The sequence below is a fragment of the Panthera onca genome, chromosome C2 (assembly GCF_046562875.1).
Source record: "Panthera onca isolate mPanOnc1 chromosome C2, mPanOnc1 haplotype 2, whole genome shotgun sequence".
Classification (NCBI taxonomy): domain Eukaryota; kingdom Metazoa; phylum Chordata; class Mammalia; order Carnivora; family Felidae; genus Panthera; species Panthera onca.
Genome location: NC_138347.1, coordinates 13658215 through 13678563, shown reverse-complemented (window position 1 = coordinate 13678563; position 20349 = coordinate 13658215). Strand labels below are relative to the sequence as shown.

The following is a 20349-nucleotide window of genomic DNA, read 5'->3' as shown; positions in this document are numbered from 1 at the left end:
CATCACAGGCAGTTCTAAGTTAGGGTCTCAAAGTTCACTTCACCTTCATCGTGAATAGATACTAAGTGAACAACTGAAAGATGGGCGTAGCCAGATGTGACAAACAGGAGACCCAGAACGACAAATGCTCTATGATTCACTCGTGTGGAATCTAAAAATATTGAATTCAGGGGCGCCTGGGTGGCTCAGTCGGTTAAGCATCGGACTTCAACTCAGGTCAAGATCTCACGGTCTGTGAGTTCAAGCCCCACGTCAGGCTCTGGGCTGATGGCTCAGAGCCTGGAGCCTGCTTCCAATTCTGTGTCTCCCTCTCTCTCTGCCCCTCCTCCATTCATGTTCTGTCTCTCTCTGTCTCAAAAATAAATAAATGTTAAAAAAAAAATTTAAATAAATAAATTATATATATATATATATATATATATATAAGAATGTTGAATTCATAGAGCAGAGAGTGGAACAGTGGCTGCCCGGGGGTGGGGGGAAATGGGGAGATGTTGGTCAAAGGGTACAAACTCAGTTATAAAATTAGTAAGTTCTACGAATCTAATGTGCAGCATGGTGTGTGTGTGTGTGTGTATATATATATATATATATATATATATATATATATATATATATAGTGAATACTGTATGTACACTTGAAATTTACTAGGGGAGCAGATCTTAAGTGTTTTCGCCACAAAAGAAAAAAGGTAACTGTGTGAGGTGATGAATGTGTTAATTAACTTGATTGTGGTCATCATTTCACAATGTATACATATATTAAATCATTATATTGTGCACCTTCAAAAACAACAACAAAGAGAACTGTATGCAAAAGGAGGAAAATACGTAACTTTATAGTGGATATAGCTGCAAATGCTATGTCAGCCAGGTGTTTAAGGTTAACTGGGAACCCTCTCTACTATCTACAACTGTTCTGAAAGAAAGAAAGAAAGAAAGAAAGAAAGAAAGAAAGAAAGAAAGAAAGAAAGAGAAAAGGAAAGAAAGAAGAAAGAAAGAAAGAAAGAAAGAAAGAAAGAAAGAAAGAGAAAGAAAGAAAGAAAAGGGGCATCTGAGTGGCTCAGTCGGTTAAGTATCCGACTTCAACTCAGGTCACGATCTCACGGTTTGTGAGTTCAAGCCCCACATTGGGCTCTGTGCTCACAGCACAGAGCCTGCTCCGGATCCCCTGTATCCTTCTCTCTCTCTGCTCCTCCCGCTTGCTCTCAAAAATAAACATTAAAAAAAAAGAAAAAGAAGAAAGAAAAGAATAAAACGAGGAGGGAAGACAGTAGCAGGAAGTAGTTAAGATATATTCTAAGGATCAACTACATTTCCAGTGGAATTGAGACCCATGGGATTTACAGAGCCTTAAGGGGGATAAAGAAACTGTGGGTGCCACTCAGGGGCACACTGCCCTGCATCTGCTGTTCCCATCACTTTGCTATCTGCCGTCCCGCCTATTAACTGCCAGCAATGGTCAGGAAGGAGCCAGATCTAGTGGATAAACATCCTCTATACAAACAGAGAAACACAGTTAAGAACTCACATTTCCCCCAGCAGGGATACTGACTATGTCAATAAGTAAGACAGTAGGTAAATTCACCATTACTGATTACTCAAGATAACCATGAGTAGTGGGAGATGAGGAGTTTGTGAATTTCCTAAACATCTGGATTCATCTTCACGTGCCTCGATCTTTCTCTGGAAGAAGCAAAGCAATCCGCGACAAAGCCGCATCTAAAATGCAAAGAGGCGAGAAGCTTCTCTGTAAGACAGGGAGAGATCAGCTACATGGGTAACCTCCCTAGTCCATAAGAGAAAGGCCTCCGAACGTGGGGGAGAATGGAATCAAGGCGTCTCGCAATGCCCGGAGCTCAGCTGCGACAGCACCTCACAGATTCTGTCTCAATAGTCAACTCCATGCCTTGCCCCCCCGCCTTTTTTTTTTTTGCCAACACTGCTTTTTCCAGGTTTTCCCAGCAAAATCTGAGTGACTATGTACATGCCTTGACTTGCCAGGCAAAGAGCTCAAAGCCCAAAGTTGGGGGAAGGGGAGAGAAGGGATAAAAGAGAAGGAGGGAAACAAGAAGAGACCAGACAGGCCAAACCCTCAAGAGCATGTCTCTTGACCGTCTACTCTCCCACAAACCATTTCCCCCTTTACAGAATGCCCTGAGGCCTCTATTGAAACTAGGAGTTAAGACCTCGGTAGACACTCACCTCTCTGTCAGACCTGAACATCTGCTCATAACAACTGATGCTCTAAGCTTGCAGTGGCCCAGGCTCTGTGTGTTCACCTCCCGGCCGACCACTAAACTAAGCAGAGGTGATTACCCCAGGTAGGAGGCCTGCTGGCCCCAGCCGAGCATGCATACCTATAGAACGCACAACCCGTGTAACCACCGAGGAATGCTCTGGACCAATGATCCAAGCCGACTCCACCTCGTCTCCACAAGTGGCTAAGCAGGCTAAGTGGTACACGTCCCCCACTGATATGTGACCCAGCCTGTTGGGAAACATGCCGGCTGCCCAGCCCCAGCCCCTATTTGGTCATGAAGCTTGGGATGTCCCAAATACTCAGAGGCCTGGATTATAGCATCATGGGAAGCCAGAGGTACTACTCAACACCTGAATGGTCAATGGAGGGCTCCCATGACACCAGCAATCTCCAACTGCAGTGTGGGGAAGAATTATCTGTAGAACTCTACTACCCAGATGCCTAAGTGCCACACGAGAAATACAAATTTATAGGTCTAGGACAAACCAAAGCCAGATACTCTGACAGAGAGGCTCTGGGTTCACACTTTGGTTTTTGTTTTTATTAAGTTTTCATCTTAATTCCAGTTAGTAAACATACAGTGTTGTATGTATGTTTCAGATGTACGATAGAGTCATTCAACATTTCCATACACCCCCCTGTGCTCATTGGGTTCACACTTTGCAAAACACCAGGCATCCCTCTATGGTTGCATCCCAGATGCCCATTACCCTCAGATGCCAGGATGCATTTCACTGTAAAGCGTTTTCCAACAGCTCAGAAGGAAGGCAGCACCGGGGTCACAGAAACATTCCTCGGTGGTCATCTTTCCAAGGGCTCCTCCTCCTACCCACCTCAGTCTCAGATTCTCTCTCTCTTCAGAAGCCCCTGAGAACCTCCCACTGTTCCCGGCAGCAAGGAATCTAGAAAACCAACCCCTGGGAAGAGTCTCATGGGAGCCTCAGCAGTGCTTGTAGCAAATGCAAGGTAGGTTCCTATATATCACAGGAGACATCTTAGCATCTGATAGGTCCTAGTATTTAATCAGATACTGAATTTTAATTCAAAAGCCAAAGCACATCTGGGGCGCCTGGGTGGCTCAGTCGGTTGAGCATCCGACTTCGGCTCAGGTCATGATCTCCCAGTTGACGAGTTCGAGCCCCGAGTCGGGCTGTGTGCTGACAGGTCAGAGCCTGGAGCCTAATGTGTCTCTCTCTCTGCCCTTCCCCCCACTCATGTTCTGTCTCTGTCTCAAAAATAAAATAAACATTAAAACAATTTTTTTAAAAAAGCCAAAGGACATCAAGGGAAGTGGTAAGACCCTAGCTACACCAAGAAGTAACTCCCAACATGGTGCACGGTCTGGTTAGAGACTTCTAGGAAATTGCTCAAAATAAAGTCTCCGTGTTAGAAACACTCCACTGAAGAGGCTTCCGATTATACACAACATTCATGGGGTAGAGAGGCTGTTAAATCCTGCTCTCTCTGGACAAATCCTCCCAAGCCAGATTTTTAGAGCGCTCACCAGTTTCCACTGCACTGGCAGCTTCCCAGCATTAACGTACACACTTTCCTCTTGGATGCACAAGTGGCCAGCTGTAGCCCAAGGCCCGCTACAGCTGCGAGGCAACAAGAGTTTTCATAGTCATCATCGCTGGGCCACAAATGCCTAAATGAGCTCCAGTAGGAACATGGAGGAAGCAAGTGGCAAATTTCAAGCCCGTTTTCACCACCTCGGTAAAGCGAAGGGCCACGCAGCCCTTCCACGCAGAAGAGTGTGGGCTAATGATACACTGTGGCAAGGCTCAAGTTGTTTCGGGGGTGACTTGCGAAATACTCTTAAGGACAGGGATTCTGTGTTAATGAAAGGTGAGCACAATTTTGAAAAGGTAATTAATTAGCCACAAAGTTCAAGGGCCGTGGGACAATTCAAGGACCAGTAAGATCAATCGATCAATCATTTACTGTAGTTGTAAGTTGAATACAATTAGAAACTATTTTGTTGGCAGGGCGCCTGGGTGGCTCAGTCGTTCAAGCATCTGACTTCGGCTCAAGTCATGATCTCGTGGTTTGTGAGTTCGAGCCCTGAGTCGGACTCTCTACTGTCAGCACAGAGCCCGCTTCAGATCCTCTGTCCACCCCCCCCCCCGCCCCTCCTCTGCTTGCCCTTTCTCTCTCTCTCTCAAACAATGAACATTAAAAAAAGAAACAACCAACAACTATTTTGTTGGTTACTTTAATGTCCCTGATGAATCCAGCTTTACTTTCATATACCTGTATAGAGAAGCTCAGTCGAGAAGAGCTCACTGAATTTGTGGGTTGAGGAAATTTCAACCTGCAGTAGCTTTGAATTAGAACAATTTTTGCAGTGTTAAATAAATTCTAAAATACCCCTCCCTCCGAACACCTGGGCAGCTCAGTCAGTTAAGCGTCTGACTGTTGATTTGGGCTCGGGTCATGATCTCAAGGTGCATGAGATCAAGCCCCGCATTGGGCTCTGTGCTGACAGCAAGGAGCCTGCTTGGGATTCTCTCTCTCTCCCCATCTCTCTCTGCCTCTCTCTCTCTCTCAAAATAAATTTAAAAAACATTTAAAATAAAATAAAAATAAAAACAAAATAAAATCCTCGTCCCCTGATTTCTCATCTTATTTTTATCCCCAAAATGTAAGTAAGTACCCCGCCCCCCCCCCCACACACACACATGCACACACATGAATGAATACTGTCTTTGGCTCCCAGCATTCCCTCCTTGGTATACTCAGTATATTCTTAGTATGCTCTTCCTTGGTAATCTCAGTATGGTCAATACTGATCCTAGGGAAGTTACTTTGGGCCAATTTGTGCCTCAGTTTCCCCATCTATAAAATGGGGATAACAACAGTCATCTATTCTTTAAGACACTTTATAAGATAATGTGGAGTTAATCCAACAAAAGTTTCTAGAACTGTGCCCAGCACATAGTACCTTCTCTGAAGTGTTAACTCTAATTACCGTTCATTTCCATCCTCAGCCTTACTTTCATCTCAGCCCAAGGACAGAAGGCACTGGCTGACCTCACTCCCTAGCTCCCTGCACGAACATGGAAAAGAGGTGGTTGATGAAGAAACTGTGGAAAACAAGGGCTCCTGGGAAAAACAGGCCGACCAAGGTTGGTGCGAACCAATGAAACCCCTTTCAAGTATTTTCACATTCACACGACAGCATAATGGCCTAAGAAAATGGTGACGTTTTCTACACTGTAGATTGATAAGTCCTGGTCGCTGTCACTAACAATCGCCATTCCTGATTTGCTAGAAATATTGCAGTGCTACTTTTGCATTGCTGTAAGGCTCCCCCCCCCACCCCCAATGTCCACTGCCTTTTTGCATTTGTAATTCTGAAGTTTGTAAGTTCTACCCCTGGGCTTCCCGCTATCAGTCCCCGTGCACATGTCCCAACTCCTTTTGAGGCATTTCTGAAACCTGACTCTATTTCCCCCTTCTCCCTTTCCCAAGGCAAAATTTCCAGACCTTGTTATGTTTCCAAAACCTCTTCCCTTTTTCTCTAATGATTCCCAATGGGAGTGACTCAAAATTTCTCTCAATCACAAGGACGGGAAGCGACGTTTTTACCGTTGCTAAAAAGCGAGGCAGAAGTAAGTTGGCAAAGGCTTGGCACGTTGCTTCAGGTGACTGCAACGCGGGGACCGCCTTTCTGTCAACGTCAGTGAATCATCTTCTCTCTTTTCATCTGGGTTTCTATGTAGGTGCCTCGAACCCTGTAGTCATCCTTCCCCTCATCCTTCCCCTCCCCACGATGTATCTATCACATGGTCCCGCAGGCTCCTGGCGACCTTTCTTAGAGCCACACCTCTGGTTCGGCAACAAGCTGTCTCTTCCCTCATCCTTCCTCACTGCACCCTGCACGCCAGCTGCTAGGTAACCTCCCAGGAGTGCACGGAAGGCCCCTCAGCCTGCCTTTCAAAGCCCCCAGCGAATGTCCAGCCCTCGCACTGGAGCGCTGGATGTACCTGAAACTGAAGGAGTCATTGCAGCGCATGTTCCCAACCTTTCTCGCTTTCAGGAGTGCTTACCCTTCAAGGCTCGGATTCCACCCCTCCCTTCCGCAGCTTGAAGATGTTTCTTTCCCTCCCCCAGTTGCCAGGCCATCTTCTCTGCAGCATCTCAACCCCCTTCCCCGCCCCCGCTGTGCTCCGGACACACTGGCCTCTTCACTATGCCCCAAACACAAAGGGCACATTCCCACCTTCCAGATCAGTGGCCACTTTTCCTTCGAGTCTCTACCCAAGTCTGCTCTCCAGAGGGAGCCAGGCCTGACCACCCTGTCTCAAATTGCCTCCCGTGTCCCCCATTACTGCATCTTCCTGGCCCTGCTCTCCGTCCCACAGCATGTTGAATGCTTATTATGCTAATTGTGTTCTGCGTATACACCCCCATTTCACCCTGAACTAGCCAGAAGAGCTCAGGGACCTTTTCTTGTTGACACATCCCCAAAGGCACTTCAAACAAATAAACCCACCTTGGAATGAATGAACTGCTGTTCATGTTCTGCCAGAATCTCCGAACAGGGAAAACAGTTTCTCACGGATTACATTTTGGTTGATTTAAATGGTTTAGTCATTTCCAGGTTCAGCTCATGCTCGGCTATGGCTGAGGTGACAAATCAATCCTACTTCTCATGCTTAACTTTGCAATCTACAAGCAATCCCATTTGATTATGTTGTCTATGGGAACAACCAGACTTGATTTAATATTTTTAACTTAATTTTTTTTTTTTTAATAGAGCAAATTAAGAAAGACATGATGGGCTGGCCTACGGCCCATCTTAGATAATCTGCCAACAGTGGTCCAAAGCAAACGGGGCCCAAATGATGATGGAAAGCCTATAGTGGCTCTTTCCTAAGTTCTACCTTGGGCTACATGAAGACCCTCTTAGCTCTTTCATAGCAGGCTGGCTGGGAGGGCGCTAAACTCCCAATCCCAACCCCTCCTCTTCCCCAGTGATGCTAGGAAACCAGCATTTTCATCAAGGGACACAGTTCCTCCTCTTCAAGCACTAAACTAAAAATGTGAATTTCGAAGGCTTGAACTTCCCCAGCCTACATTAGCATAAACGAGCAGCTCTCAAAGTGTGGACCAGGGATCCTTAGATCATTTCAGGGTAGACGGGGGCTCTCCCTTTTCCAAATACCTGGGCGAGGCCACATTTTCCCCCTACCGCCTGACCAAACTAGCATATCACAAGAGAGTGAATGCAGAAGCAGATAGGCGACTGTCAGGTCTTATCTGCCAGAAACTGCAGAGGTTTGCAAAATGTAAAATAACACCTCTCTTCCCACTAATTTTTTTAAATTTTAGAAAAACAAGAAATTTAAATAAAAAGTTACTTGCGTGAACACGTAATGGGTGTATTAGGGCTATTTTACAACAACTCAACGAGCATTTTCTTTACTTTTCTTTTTCAATTTCTAATATGATAACTATGTATGCATATAACCCAGAAACAGAAGTCTTCTGGAGTCTGCCATACTTTTTAAGAGTTCAAAGGGGTCTGAAACGCCTGACAGAGCCACCCCTCAACCACCTACTCGCCCCACCCACTTCCCAAAAGGAGATCTTGCCGAACACGGATGGGCTTGCTTTCAAAACTACCTCATTGCTTAACGGAGATGCCAGAAAAGAGGAAGGTCAAGGGGAAAGCAAAAAAGCAGCACCAAACAGCAGTCGGAGAAGGGAAGGAAGGGAGGGTTTGTTGTTGTTGCTGTTGTTTAATTTTATACGAAAATACGTTGTTTCGTGAAGAATTAACCTGAGGTTATTAACCAGAAGCTTCTAGATGGACTTTGGGGAAACCATGGAGCCCCAGGAATTGAATGCAGAAGGGGGGTCCATGTGTTTCTCTAAGAAAAAGATCCAAATTTTTTATACAATTCTCAAAGGAGTCTGTGACCAGAGGTTAAGCATCTCTTGGATGCTGAGGTCAGGGAACATACTTATTCCTGAGCCATTTTTAAGTGGAAAGCAAAATCAAAATTTAAACACCAACACAATTTTCCTAGGAACTCAAGATCGTCTTCTGACAATGCTGTACCCTCTACGTTGCTAAAATCGCGGATTCTGTGACTTGCTTCTCCAAACCAGAAAGCAAAGCTTTCTTCTAAAGCTGTTGTGAACACCTCTCAGGAACCACCGTCTCGGGCTATGGGGGTGGATATTCCTGTGTTCTTTTCAGCCAATCACCCTTTTTTGCTTCTGTACCAGAACTAAGGATTCTCATCTTAAAATCTAAGGACACAGGAGTTGAAATCTGTTCAAGAATGAGAGGTCGCATGCCGTGGGATGTGGGATTCTGAAGAATGACCCTGGGTCAGTGAGGCAGGAGACCTGGATTTTCATCTAGTTGGGACACCTTGTCACCTCATCTCTTTACATACACTTCTTCCCATGAAAAGCAAGGGGGCTGGACACAGAGGTGATCTGTGAGCTGGAAATCAGGCTGAAATGAATCCCTGCCAGTGGCCCACCGAGACCAGAAGCTCTGGTCTTACCGGTGGAGAGCTCTCTTGCCTTACCCCGTTCCCACTCCATACTACAGTATGAAGGATTTCTGGGAACACTGAGGTAGTCAAATACTGCACAAACACACGAACCTACCAAGAGCGTCACATCTCCACAAGGGGCGCTGAGCAGCGTCCCCTCGCTGTCTCAAGGCTGTGTCTCCCTGAGACATTCTTGGTACAGCTGCTCCCATTCTCATCTCCTAAGAGGATGAATGAAGCTCTCCTCACAAGTTATGCACAATGGAGCCAAGCCAAAGCTTCCCTCTGAAACACGGAACCTGGCTAAAAGACGCCCCATCAGTTGGCGGTTTTCTCCTTCCACCTCACCCACTGAAAGTCTCAGGCACAGAGGAGGGCTGAGCTCTAAAATATTAAGTCAAACTTTTCCATCGCAACTAATGATCATTATTGACTAAGCTTGTACAGTGTGCAAGATACTGTGCCGGGAGTTTCACGTTCTCTCGTGTGGAACTCACATTACCCTATTTAAAGAGGCACCGAGATCCATCTAGATTACACGATCAACAGATAACAGGGCTCAAACGGACAAGCTCAGATCTGCTGGATTTCAGAACCTCTTTGCGTGACACCAGGCTGCCCCAACTCTGTTAACCACAGGAATTATCAAGACGGTAAAAGTTCAGTCCGAAAGACCGGTAATGCATCAATTAAATCAAGGGGCAGTTTCCTCTGTATTTCTGCAGAAATCAATACAAGTAAACTCTGCTTTAAGTGGTGTGGGTAAACCCTCCCAACAAATGAATACCAAACTGATTCGCAAGACAAATTTTTAGGCATGGTGCATGCGCGCACACACACACACACACACACACACTCTCAAACATACTGAATTAAACAACTCCTCAGCACTCACTGTGCAGCAGACATATGACATGTGTCACTTTTTAAAACCTAAACATGCACTCCAGTGCCTCATGTTTTAGTAACACATCCAACTACTGAACAAATACAAAAACAGGGAAAACGGTCAAAAACTCTTTTTCAATCATTTTCAAATCAAATTAAGTTGTTCGCATTATTTCAGATAAAACATATTTTATCCCAGGCTCAGAGGCCATGCTCTGGGGCCAAATGTCTGCCAGAAACTCTTCTTTCTGGGGAGTAAAATTGCTGACAGACAATTCCAGATTCAACTACATCACCAGGGCAGATGAGGCGACTTTAATGTCTATGATCCAAGCACGCTGGAGAGATCCCCTGGGTCAGAAACTTTTACCAACAACAACAACACAAAAAAGAACAAAAAAAGAATTCTTTTCAAGGAAGCTTCCACACCCACCGTCTCTTAAAATACACTGTTTGGAACATAGTGGGTTCTCAAGAAATCGCGTTGGATGAACACGCCAAACTTAGACTAGGAAGCGTGGGCGGAGGGATAGTGTTGTGCATAATTCTGGGGTTTGTTTCAAGTCATTAAAGATCCTCACTCAACATATAAAGTCAATACGAAAATAATACTTCCGTTTGTTTTACAGACTCCGCCAAAGGTTTCCATACGCAGTATCCCATTTGGTTCTCCTAGTGGTCCTGTCCGAGGCTGGCGGCACTCACCCTGGACAGAGAAGGAGCCCGTGGTGCACGCAAGATGGAGAGACTTGCCCAAGGTCACCGGTCAGTGAGGAGTGAGCCAGGATGTAAATGGAGTCGTCAGGACGCCTCGTCTGTTGCACTCTGCATTACATTAAGCTGCCTAAGCAGTGACTTTATGAGACCACATTCAGATGATCTCACTTCCATATATTAACGATTTTAGAAGGCGACAAGCCAAAGATGGAGACGCCATAGAACAATTACACGTGAGCGCTTTCAGTGGCACCCGCTCTGAAGGAGAGAACCGCTCTGCCCCTCTCTTTTGGGTGCAGTCGGCCTTGACTCAAAGGCTCAAAGCCCCACCCGCGGGGTGTGGGGTGAAGCAGAGGGTCCAGCCGTCCACTGCAGTGGAGACCCGGAGCCAGAATACGGCCAGGCATGCCTCTCAAATCCCGCACAGAATATGTGCTACCGTGGCACTGTTCCAGGGAAAGGGGACAGTCACAGGTGATGTTCCCCTTCTCTGAACTCTGAAGGCCGGCAGACCATCTCTTTGTATCAGCTCTGCGTGGCTCACTCAGTTGAGCATCCGACTTCGGCTGAGGTCATGACCGCACGGTTCGTGAGTTCGAGCCCTGCGTTGGGCTCTGTGCTGACAGCTCAGAGCCTGGAGCCTGGTTTGGATTCTGTGTGTGTGTGTCTCTCTCTCTCAAAAATAAACAAACATTTTTAAAAATCTAAAAAAAAAAACAAGGAAGGAAGGAAGTTCTGACATGTGCTACAACAATGCATGAACCTTGAGGGCATGATGCTAAAGGAAAGACGCCAATCACAAAAAAGGCAAATACTACATGATTCCACTTATATGAGGTCCCTATAGTAGTCAAATTCAGAGATGCAAAATAGAATGCTGGTTGCCCGGGGCTGGGCGGGGGTTGGGGGTGAGGAGAGAGGTTGGGTACTGGGCTTCAGTTTTGCAATACGGAAAGGGTTCTGGAGATGGATGGTGGTGATGGCCGCACAGCAGTGTGGAGGGACTTAATGCCAGCGCACTGGACACTTAAAAACGGTCAGCGTGGTGGGGCGCCTGAGTGGCTCAGTCGGTTGAGCGTCCAACTTCGGCTCAGGTCATGATCTCACGGTCTGTGGGTTCGAGCCCCACGTCGGGCTCTGTGCTGACAACACAGAGCCCGGAGCCTGCCTCTGATTCTGTGTCTCCCTCTCTCTCTGCCCCTCCCCCACTGATGCTCTGTCTCTCTCTCTCTCTCTCTCTCTGTGTCAAAAATAAATAACATTAAATTTTTTTTTTTAAATGGTCAACGTGATAAATGTTATGGGTATATTTTTCCCACAATGAAACATAATTTTAAAAAGAAAAGGAGGGGAGAGGTCAAACACGTTCCCTTTAGTCCATATAAACCCAGAGGAACATACAGTTAACTTTTAATTATTTAAATACAGAAATCTAGAGCAGTAAAAGAAAAAACAAAACAAAACTACCCCTGATGACCTATACATGAGAACTTAAAATTCCAAAGTAGGGGAACCTGGGAGGCTCGGTCGGTTAAGCACACGACTCTCCATTTCGGCTCAGGTCGTGGTCTCACGGTTTTGTGGGTTCAAGCCCCCCATCAGGCTCTGTACTGACAGCGCAGAGCCAGCTTGGAATTCTCTCTGTGCCCCTCCCCCATTCATGCTGTCCCGGTCCCTCTCAAAAAATAAACTTAAAAAAAATTTTTTTATTTAAAAAATAAATAAAATTCCAAGATAAAATTAGAAACCTGAGATTTTGAACACTTAAAAAAATCTGCTCTCCAGCAAGAACACAGAGAGTCTGAGGCCAATTTTCTTTGTCTCCTTCCTTAGGTTCTCCACCATCTGCCCATCATACTTAGACCCCCTTTCCGAGAGAACTTCACCTTGAAATGCCTGTTTTGCTCGCACAGGAGCAGTACCAGAGGTACACCGATCACTGGTCGGGTCAGAGGGCACCTGCTGTTCCCCGGCAGACCGCACTGCCGTTAGCCGGTCACCCTGGTGGCTGACATGCCTTTCGACGCAAATGGGCTTGATCTGGATTTCCGATCTGAAGCCCCATCCTGCAAACCACGAGCCTACCCTTGACCCAAGCCAGGCTTCCCAGAACTCTGCTACGGGGGCACAGCAGGACCAGAAGAGGACTCTAGTCCCACCTGGTCCAAGCAGGAGGGCTTGACAGGTCCTTATGCTCGTGTGAGTATCATTACCGGTTAAGGTGGGGAGTCCTCTTTCCGTTAGCAAGACACTTCTTAAAAACCCTTGACAAATGTCTTCCCACCCACCCTCTCGTGCCCTAGACCCCCTGGCAGGCAAGTTGAGCATTTTCACTCCCATTTTTCAGAGGAGCAACTAGAAGGCAGGGTTTGCCCAAGGTCACACAACTAGTTGGCTGCAGAGGAGGAACTGGAGCCCGCCCGTGTTATTCCTTCCGCTACACCTCCCTCCAGAGACAGGGCTGGCCAGCATCGCAAGGAACAGGAAATTGAAATGGCTCCTGGTAAGGCAGGAAGGCTGCCAACCTCCGAGAGAAGTTGACAAATGACCAGAGCCCGCCCTGAGTCGAAAATGCCTCCTCAAAGGAGCTTCCGACTAACCCCTTCCCACCTGCGGTGCTGGAGACAGGAGCTGTAAGAGGCCGCAGCCCACCATGCCCATCTGTCCGGGGAGAGGAAGGAAGCTCAGAACCAGCGAGCTGCTGCGGCGGATCGGAGTTGGACAGGCAGTCGCTTCCCAGTAAGAACTTAGCAGCTTTATTCTCACTCCCGCCACATCACCCCCCCCCCCCCAAACACACACTCCTTCCTTCATCCCACCCCCACCCACGGAACGGGAAGCGGGGCGAAGCAGAGGTGAGGCCAGCCCTTGGGGAAAGCGGTACCACCTGCAGCAGCCACCGGGCAAACAGGGCACAAGCCACTAAGAGACGGGAATCTCGCGGGAGCACAATCATGCACTAAAAGTCATGCACCGACTCCAAAACATGGAAACAGACTTCGGTCACTTTACCTGAGTTGTTTTTGCTCTTCTGCCTTGCATGCTGTTGCTATGGCTAATTTGTGGGTTGGTGGCACCTTCGGAAAGACAGTGAGATTTCCTACAGGGGAGTGTGTTGTAATTACTGTACGGTACAGACTCTTCAGCAGCAGCCGGTGGCATCTTATGGTTTGCAAGCTCGGGGATATCAGACACCAGATTCCGACAGTAGCCTGCAAATTTGCTCCTTGGCCCCCCGTTTGCCGTCACCCCGGAGTTTTTCTGAGCGTACAAGTCACCCAGGGAATTGGCACGCTGACAGGCGCTGAGCCGCCGCGGACTCGCCCGGGGTTCCATCCCTCGAGCCTCCTCACAGTCTTTCTCTTCAGTGGAAACCAAGATTTCTTCGTTGCTTGTTAAATGTTCTTGGCTCAGATCGGAGAGTGAGAATTCCAGGCTGTCCTCCCGCCAGATGTCTGCAGATTTGGAGCGCTTCTTCTTAAAGCTCGCCGTCTCCATGAAAGCGGGCCCATTGGATGTATAGGGACGCTGCCTCCTGCCCCCGTCAGCCAAGTACGCAGCGTCATCCCCGTAAAGCCTGCTCTCCTCCGAGTCTGGCATGCTCTGCACAGAGGCGGCTGTGAGGACGATGCTGCTGTCTACGCTGGGAGCGACGGAAGAGTCGGTGTACGACACGGGTCTCAGGCCCATATCCACTCGGTCCACCCAGATGGGGCTGCCGAAGTCCTCCAGGGCGCCTTCTTGGGAGAAGGGCTCCAGGCCATTTTCGGCCAGAGACTGGGGGATGCTGGGCGTGCTGCTGGACCGCGTGCTCACTTCGGAGTTCCTGTGGATCACCTTCCCCGAGGACGCGTGCCTCGTCCGCCGCGCCTTGTGCGACAGGCGCAGGGAGCGCGACGTGTGCTTGCGGCCCAGGCTGGCATGCTTTTCTCCATAAAACTCATGCTCTACATTTTGACTTTCTGCGTTTCCCATGGTTTTATGGTCTGTAGCACGGGGGGGGGGGGGGGGGGGGGGAGAGGGGGAGGGGGGAAAAAGGAGGGGATAATTGAGTCACCAATGGGTACGGGCAGTTCAACAGAAAAGAACTCAGGGTGCAGGGCGGGCAGACAGCTTGGCAGGTCACAGCGTCCCCACCTCTCTCTACCCACCCGGCAGGTGCTCAGTCTCTTACCCGGTGGCAGGTGAGAACCAGCGTCATCCACTGAGATGGGCCCTCCCGAGATGTGTGAGAGGAGCCTCAGCAAGATGTTCAGACAATGAAACTCGTCTTTGTCCAGAGGGCAGCTGCCTATGGGGAACCTGCCACCGTGCTGCCTCCATGAGGCTACCAGCCCTAAACTCTATACGTAACAAAGTTCTCAAACCCGGAGAGCACAAACCGAGGGGTTGGGCAAATGCGTCACTTTCTGCTTGAAACTACCCGTATTTCAAACAACAGTTAACAAAACTCACAGGTGCATGTGATAACCCCCTCCCTCCCGATGCGTCTGCTTGATTCAGACTTCAAAAATCAATCAGAACTGGGAAAACTCAAGATGTAAGTCCGATCAACTCCTCCTAGTTTTTCAAAGTCAAAAAGGAAAATGGCCTTGCTGCTTTTTATTATCTTTTTTTTTTTTTACCTTAAATTCCACAGCATTCTGAAAACCTTAACTTGCGGTGTTTGGGAAGGGGTGCGGGCAGAAGAAAATAGAAACCCCGCTCTCTGCTTAGCAGCAGACCAATGGGTTTATTTCTGGCAGCAAATCCAAATTGAGAACATTGATCCGGTACAGAGTGCCTGCAAACAGACATTCACATCATGAAACCACTAAATGTGATTCCGCCTTTTGGGGCTGCCCAGGTTAATCCAAGTCCTTCCTTAACATTTCTCCAGTCTCTCGCACTGACCTGGTGACCTTATCCACCATAGGAAAGAGACAAACCTTCCAAGCTCAGCGATTGTGACTCCATTGGCCTATTCTCCTTGCTTTGCTCTTTCTCTGTACCATTCAAATTGTAGGCACTCGGGATATACACATAAAAGTGGCCAGAATGGAAAGAAGAAAAATATAGTAGCTGGACATATTCCTGAGTTGATTTTTCCAACCACCTACACAGTCATTCATTCAGAAAATATACACTGAGCACCTACCATGTTCTTGAAGCCAGAGATACAACAGAGAACAAAAGAGACACATTCCCTACTCTCGTGAAACTGATACTGTAGCCCCGGGAAGGCACACAATAAAAGTGAAAGGCACCAGGGGGAAATGGAGAATGAATTCCCTTACGACCACGACAAACAGCTTGGAATGCCCTGGACTATAATAATACACGTTCACATTGATCCAGAATCATTCCCTAATCTCACTGTTCTGTCTGAAACACTGCATTGGCCGCCACAAGCGCATCATCACGGAAACGAAAGTGGCAACAGGAAGAGAAAACCTCCATTTCATGTTCCAGTGAGTTCATAGGTAACTCATACAGGCACCAGATGTTAAGCTATTCCCACACTGGAATATTCCCTACCAGGTCACACATCATATGATTCTCAGAGGGAACTTTCCAAGAAGGAGGATCTCCTTTTTACTGGCAGTAAGTATATTTCAAAGCAGTTAAACTCATGCCTCTCTGACTGGCATCTTTAAGAAGAAAAGAAAAGAAAAAAAAAAAACCTCAACTCACTGGAGGGAAAAGAAACAGATCAACTGTCCAAACACGACCATTTATGGGATCTAGAGTCCAAAGAATATCATGTGCTGCATTTTTAAAGTAAAACAAATAAACATTTCCATAACTAAAGGCCATGACTAATTTCTTAGAGGTTTTTTTTTTTTTAATAGACGTTAAGATCCCTGGATGTATCTATGTATCTATGGTTTACCAATAAATAATACAGAGCTCAGAACAAGTGTTAGCCATGGTTCCATTTTAAGAATCACAGAGATTTAAGTTTAAAAGCAGGGAAGAATGACTGTGGAAAAAGTGAATGAGAGAAAAGCCAAACTGTCACCTCACACCTCAGGCCCACCAGGGGGACTCTCCTCTACCATACGTATCAAAAGTGTGCAAATATAAATTGACAGACATATTCCCGACAACAAATTTTTGGTTAGGCTTGTTTCTGCCAAGAGAAGAGTAATCAAGTTAAAAGCCTCAGGAGAGGTTTCCTAAAGGAAATGGGCCCAACCTTCAAGAATTACAGCGTCTCCATGCATCATCGTGACGGGTCCTGTTATATTAATAGCATTTTTAGGAGCAAGATTCTTTTCAGCCAGCCAAGGTAGGAAAGAAGCCATTTTTATCTTCAGAACTAGAATTTAGAGATGAATGCCAAATCTCCTAAATCCTACCAAGAGAAATTCTCAGGGGATGACCTACACAGAGTCAGCAGGAAGTCTGAGGCTGCTAAAGAACAATCAGTTTCTAGGGACTGCTGCAATAGCCCTTGGTTGGAAAGCTTTTCCAGAAAGGTCGGTGACAACCACGAGGGCCCATGTGGCCTTGGTGGAGGACTCAGAAATAACAGAAGCATGAAAACTTGAAACTGCTCCTTGCATCTGACAGACACAATCTCCCCTTGCAGGGACAACCCCCCACCCCATGCCAGAGTCAACCCCCAGAACGTTGCCCAATCCTTTTCATGTACAAATGTAAAATGCCAGCTACTTCCATTATCTGAGTACCTCCCTGCTCTCGGTTTAACCCTATCGTTTATTTTCATTTCAAACAAACAAACAAACAAACAAACACCCAATTTGTATTTTACATTTGCACCAGCTTTGTTCCTGTGAAGCAGGAAGCAACTTCAGGGCAAAAAAGTGGCTTTCAATTTCTTGGTGGCCTCTATGGAGGCTAGAAGGGTTCGACTCGAGACAAGGAGTCAGTAAACATTCATGCGTTTTAGTAACAAAAGCAAAGGGCACCTCACCAACGTGATCATGGCACCATCAGCAGGTAAGAGAAGAAAAATTAAGGTGAGACTGAAATACAAAAGCCAGGATAGAAATTAAAAAGAAGAGCGTCAGGGAAAAAAAAGGAGTACTCAATCTCAAACCAGAAACCGTCACCAGTTTTAAACTCATTAAAACTATCACTTCCTTATGTAGAATGTTAGTGGTTCCTAACAGCTTGCACTTTCAGGGGGCAGTGGGAGGGGTATTAAGCAGGAGGTGCTGGGTAAGATTTTATTACAAGAATAAATCTCAGTATTTAAACCTCTCTCACACTTTCTTTTCAAAGGTCTAAGTTCTGGCTACTCTAGCCTGCCCCAGGGCCTTTGCCCATGCTCTTCCTTCTACCCATAACTCTCCTTCTCTCAGGCATCTACCAGGCTCACGCTCCAGTTCATTGTAATTCTGACTCAAATGCTGCCTTCTCAGGGTGACCTTTCCTGGCCTCTCTACCCAAAATGACAACCCCTCCTGCAGACCTCAATCCTTATCCCTCTTCTTTGTTTTTCTCTTCCTCCTTAGAATTTATCACAGTGGTTAACAATGTATTTCACTTATCTTTTTTTATCCTCTATCCTTCCCCACTACAGCCTAAGCTTCAGGAAAGCTGAAAGTTTTGCCTTGTTTACTGCTGTATCCTCAGTGCCTAGAACATTGCCTGAAAGGTAAAAGGTGTAAGGTGCTCAGTGGAAAAATACTGAATGAATGAATGAATGAATGATAAAATGAACTTTCACCTAGGATGCAACAACTCCTACAACCACAATAAAATGTAGGTGTGAATGTTAACACCACACACACTGGGTAAAAATACCACAGTGTGGACTAGAGAAAACACACATCAGACTTAAACACGCTGGCCTCTCCCACCAGGGTGCCTTGAAGACACTCCAGTCTTCAACGTGCCTGTTGCTCTGTGTCCCTTCCACCTGAAGACCTGTGTAGGTCCCTCATCCCAGACCATTCGACCCTGCCCCACCGTGCTCCCCTCATCCCCCAATTACCTGGCCAAAGAATGAAGGCCTGGCACCTGCCTCATGTCACTTAATTCTTGTCCTCAATTCATAGCTGCGTCCTCTTCTAAGAGAGGACCTTGCAGGGGTTTAGGGAAAGGCTCAAGAGTCGAGAGGATACCCCTCCCCATTGTGTGGGTGGACAGTGCAGGACAGCTCAGCCTAAGATGATCCAGACACAATGGGGGCATGGGCGACATAGTGGGGCCACAGGCAGGGGTCATTCCGACAGGGTCAGAAAACCGAGATTCTCAGGGTCTGAGCTCAAGGGCGCTAAAGGGAACGTGACTCTCCAACACCACGATCTGTCTCTTAATATGATCAATTTAATTTTTCAAGTAATCACTGCAAATTCCTGTAAATCCACCCAATTAAATACACAGTGAAAAGGTATCTTAAGGAACTTTATCAAGAAGTATGGTCATTAGGGTGGTTCATACATTCATCAGCTAAGTGGTCCTTTCTTAAGGACTGCTTTTTTCAATTTATTAGCCTGCTTAAACTTATAACTACATGTGTACATTGAAAAAAAAATGTCAAACTCCTGGCTTTGACAGTTTGCTCTAATTATTTAAGAGGCAACCATCAGGGGACACTAGGTGAAGGGTATACTTTCAGTATATGAGTTCCTCTGAACCTGTGACTATTTCCAAATGGAAAAAACAAAGCCTTACCTGAAATATTGTGGTTAAACAAAATTTTTGTTTAAAAGTGAGAGTTCTACAAAATGAAACTTTAAAAATTCTTTTTAACGTTTATTTATTTTTGAGAGAGACAGAGACAGAATGCGAGTGGGTTAGGGGCAGAGAGAGAGGGAGACACAAAATCCGAAGCAGGCTCCAGGCTCTGAGTGTCAGCACAGAGCCCGACGCGGGGCTCGAACTCATGAACTGTGAGATCATGACCTGAGCCGAAGTCGGACGCTCAACTGACTGAGCCACCCAGGCACCCCTAAAATCTGCTTTTACAGCTGAAAGACATCAAAAACATTCTAATATAAGTTTCCACAAATTAGGCAATAAGAAATAAGCATGCACTGAGCATCATCTAGCATCTATTATTAGGAAATACAAAGCAAACACAGACCAATGGTCTAAAATGAGGTTGAACTGAGAGGTAGAGTTGAGTGGCAATGCGTTTCTGTCTTAATAAATAAAGTCATGTGCAAATCTGAGTTGCTATCGTCTGGTGCCAGCCAAGGTTCAGATGCAATATGGCACCAGGACGGACCCTTCCCTCGCTGATAAAAACTAAAAACTTGGGACCAAAGGAAAAAAAGCAAGTACCCAAAGACTGCAAAGTGTAAGCAAAAGCAAGCGGACTGGGGAAGGGAGTCAAAACCTGAAGAGGCCATGCACACGGGAGTGAGTTTCCTGGTTTTCTCTCCTAGCCTTGCCCAGAAGGCGTTCACCCAGCATACCCAGACACAGGCGAAGCAAAAATTCTCAGGACATGCCCGGCTGTTCTGGCCAGAGAACCAAGGTAAGTGGTCCCTGAAACCAAAGGAGTGAGGGGGATCTCAGAGAACCGAGAGGCAGAGAAGCAAACCCACTCATGCTGCGTATAAACGCACATGAGTTCCGGGCTCACCCCTCAGAGGCACATGCCTCGGACTGACCCAAAGCAAGACGGCAAAGGCTTTGAGAACTGAATTATGATACAAACCACAGCCCACGTCCCAGACGAGCCAGCGGCACATGTGGGGGACAATGAGACCAAAGTGACACTGGAGCCACCACCCACCAAAGGGGAGGCAGAACTTGTCATCTGAACCTTGCCAGGCTGATTACCTGCCAAAACAGCGAAAAAAGAAAAGACCAACATTTTCCGGGTGATTTTAACAGGACTTAGGGTCTCCCGATATAATACTTAAAATGTCCACGATGTATTCCAAAGAACCAAGAAAAGCTAACCAATTCTCAAGAGAAAAGACAATCCATAGATGTCAATGTTCAAGTGACCCAGATGTTGGCATAACAAACAAAGACTGTTAAGGCCGCTATTACATG

At 46.7% G+C, this 20349-nt stretch overlaps 1 protein-coding gene across 10 annotated transcripts in view; it reads right to left on the bottom strand.

Moving 5' to 3' along the window:
• TIAM1 (TIAM Rac1 associated GEF 1) overlaps window positions 1–20349 on the bottom strand; it is a 388818-nt gene that overhangs the window by 122177 nt on the left and 246292 nt on the right. For 8 of the 10 annotated variants that reach the window (XM_078452850.2, XM_078452848.2, XM_078452849.2 and 5 more), the window contains one exon: window positions 13399–14372. The exons of 1 other annotated variant lie outside the window; for it this stretch is intronic. In XM_078452850.2, coding sequence (XP_078308976.1) covers window positions 13399–14361 — 963 coding nt within the window. In that variant the 5' untranslated portion in view covers window positions 14362–14372. Of the gene's footprint in view, window positions 1–12996; window positions 13372–13398; window positions 14373–20349 lie in introns of those variants that run through there. One more of the 10 variants, XM_078452855.1, reaches the window with a different exon arrangement.